This window comes from Atheta coriaria, unplaced genomic scaffold (assembly GCF_025399875.1).
Source record: "Atheta coriaria isolate IRGN ID8LTWV9N9 unplaced genomic scaffold, Caltech_Dcor_3.1 scaffold542_size3066, whole genome shotgun sequence".
In the NCBI taxonomy this organism is placed as follows: domain Eukaryota; kingdom Metazoa; phylum Arthropoda; class Insecta; order Coleoptera; family Staphylinidae; genus Dalotia; species Dalotia coriaria.
This window is the reverse complement of record NW_027050008.1, coordinates 2,288-3,066: the sequence shown is the minus strand read 5'-3', so window position 1 is coordinate 3,066 and position 779 is coordinate 2,288. Positions and strand designations below refer to the sequence as shown.

The 779-nt window shown below is 53.1% G+C and overlaps 1 protein-coding gene across 1 annotated transcript in view; it reads right to left on the bottom strand.

Moving 5' to 3' along the window:
• Positions 1–165: 165 nt before the first annotated feature.
• LOC135803049 (uncharacterized) overlaps positions 166–779 on the bottom strand; it is a gene marked incomplete at its 3' end in the record, with an annotated part of 1,847 nt that continues 1,233 nt past the window's right edge. Inside the window, exon 4 of the mRNA XM_065316673.1 lies at positions 166–749. Within this exon, the coding sequence (XP_065172745.1) occupies positions 166–749 (584 nt within the window). The remainder of the gene's footprint in view (positions 750–779) is intronic.

Sequence of the window (779 nt, the reverse complement as noted above, 5' to 3'; positions counted from 1 at the left end):
CTGAGAGGTGTCGTGGGAAAGCTCGTCGTCCCAGCCCAATTTGAGTGTCCACAATTCTTGAATGAATATTTTTGCAACAATGACCACGGGGGTGAGGAACCCTAATGGATCGAAGACTTGGGCGACGGCAGATAGTATTTTCCTCTTAGTGACAGGAACGTTCACGGCCATATCAATGGTGAAGTAGAAGGTGTCAGCACTTGGCTGCCAGGCCAGGCCAAGCGCGTGGACGGTGTAGTTTTCATGCATCGGCTTGAACAGCGCTTCAAGTCGCTTTGCGGGAGGCACATCGGAGAGTACGTCTGGGTGGTTGCTGTTCCACTTTTGGATTGGGAACCCGCCCGCCATGCTGAGGTCGATGATCTGCGCTATCTGGGCCTTTGCTTCATCGACGGTGTCGGCTCCTCCGACGATGTCATCAACGTAGCGACCCCATGTGAGCGCCGGAAGGGCGAGGGGATACTTGTTGTCATCGTCGATCAAAAGTTGTTGAAATGCGCGAAGAGCGAGGAAGGCGGCACAAGCTAATCCATAGGTGTTCGTGGTCAGTTCGAAGGTGGTTAGCTGATTACCGACAAGCCAGAGAATGAGTTGAAACTTCCACTCCTCAGGGTGGACCTTTATCTGGCGATAAAACTTCTCGATGTCCCCAGAATAGACGTAGCGGTGGAGTCGGAAGAAGAGGAGCACGTCAAACAGTCTGGAGCTTCGCTCCGGAGTGAAGAAGGTCGTTGGGTGAGGTGCCATTGCTGGTAGCGCATGAACCGTTGAAAACGACA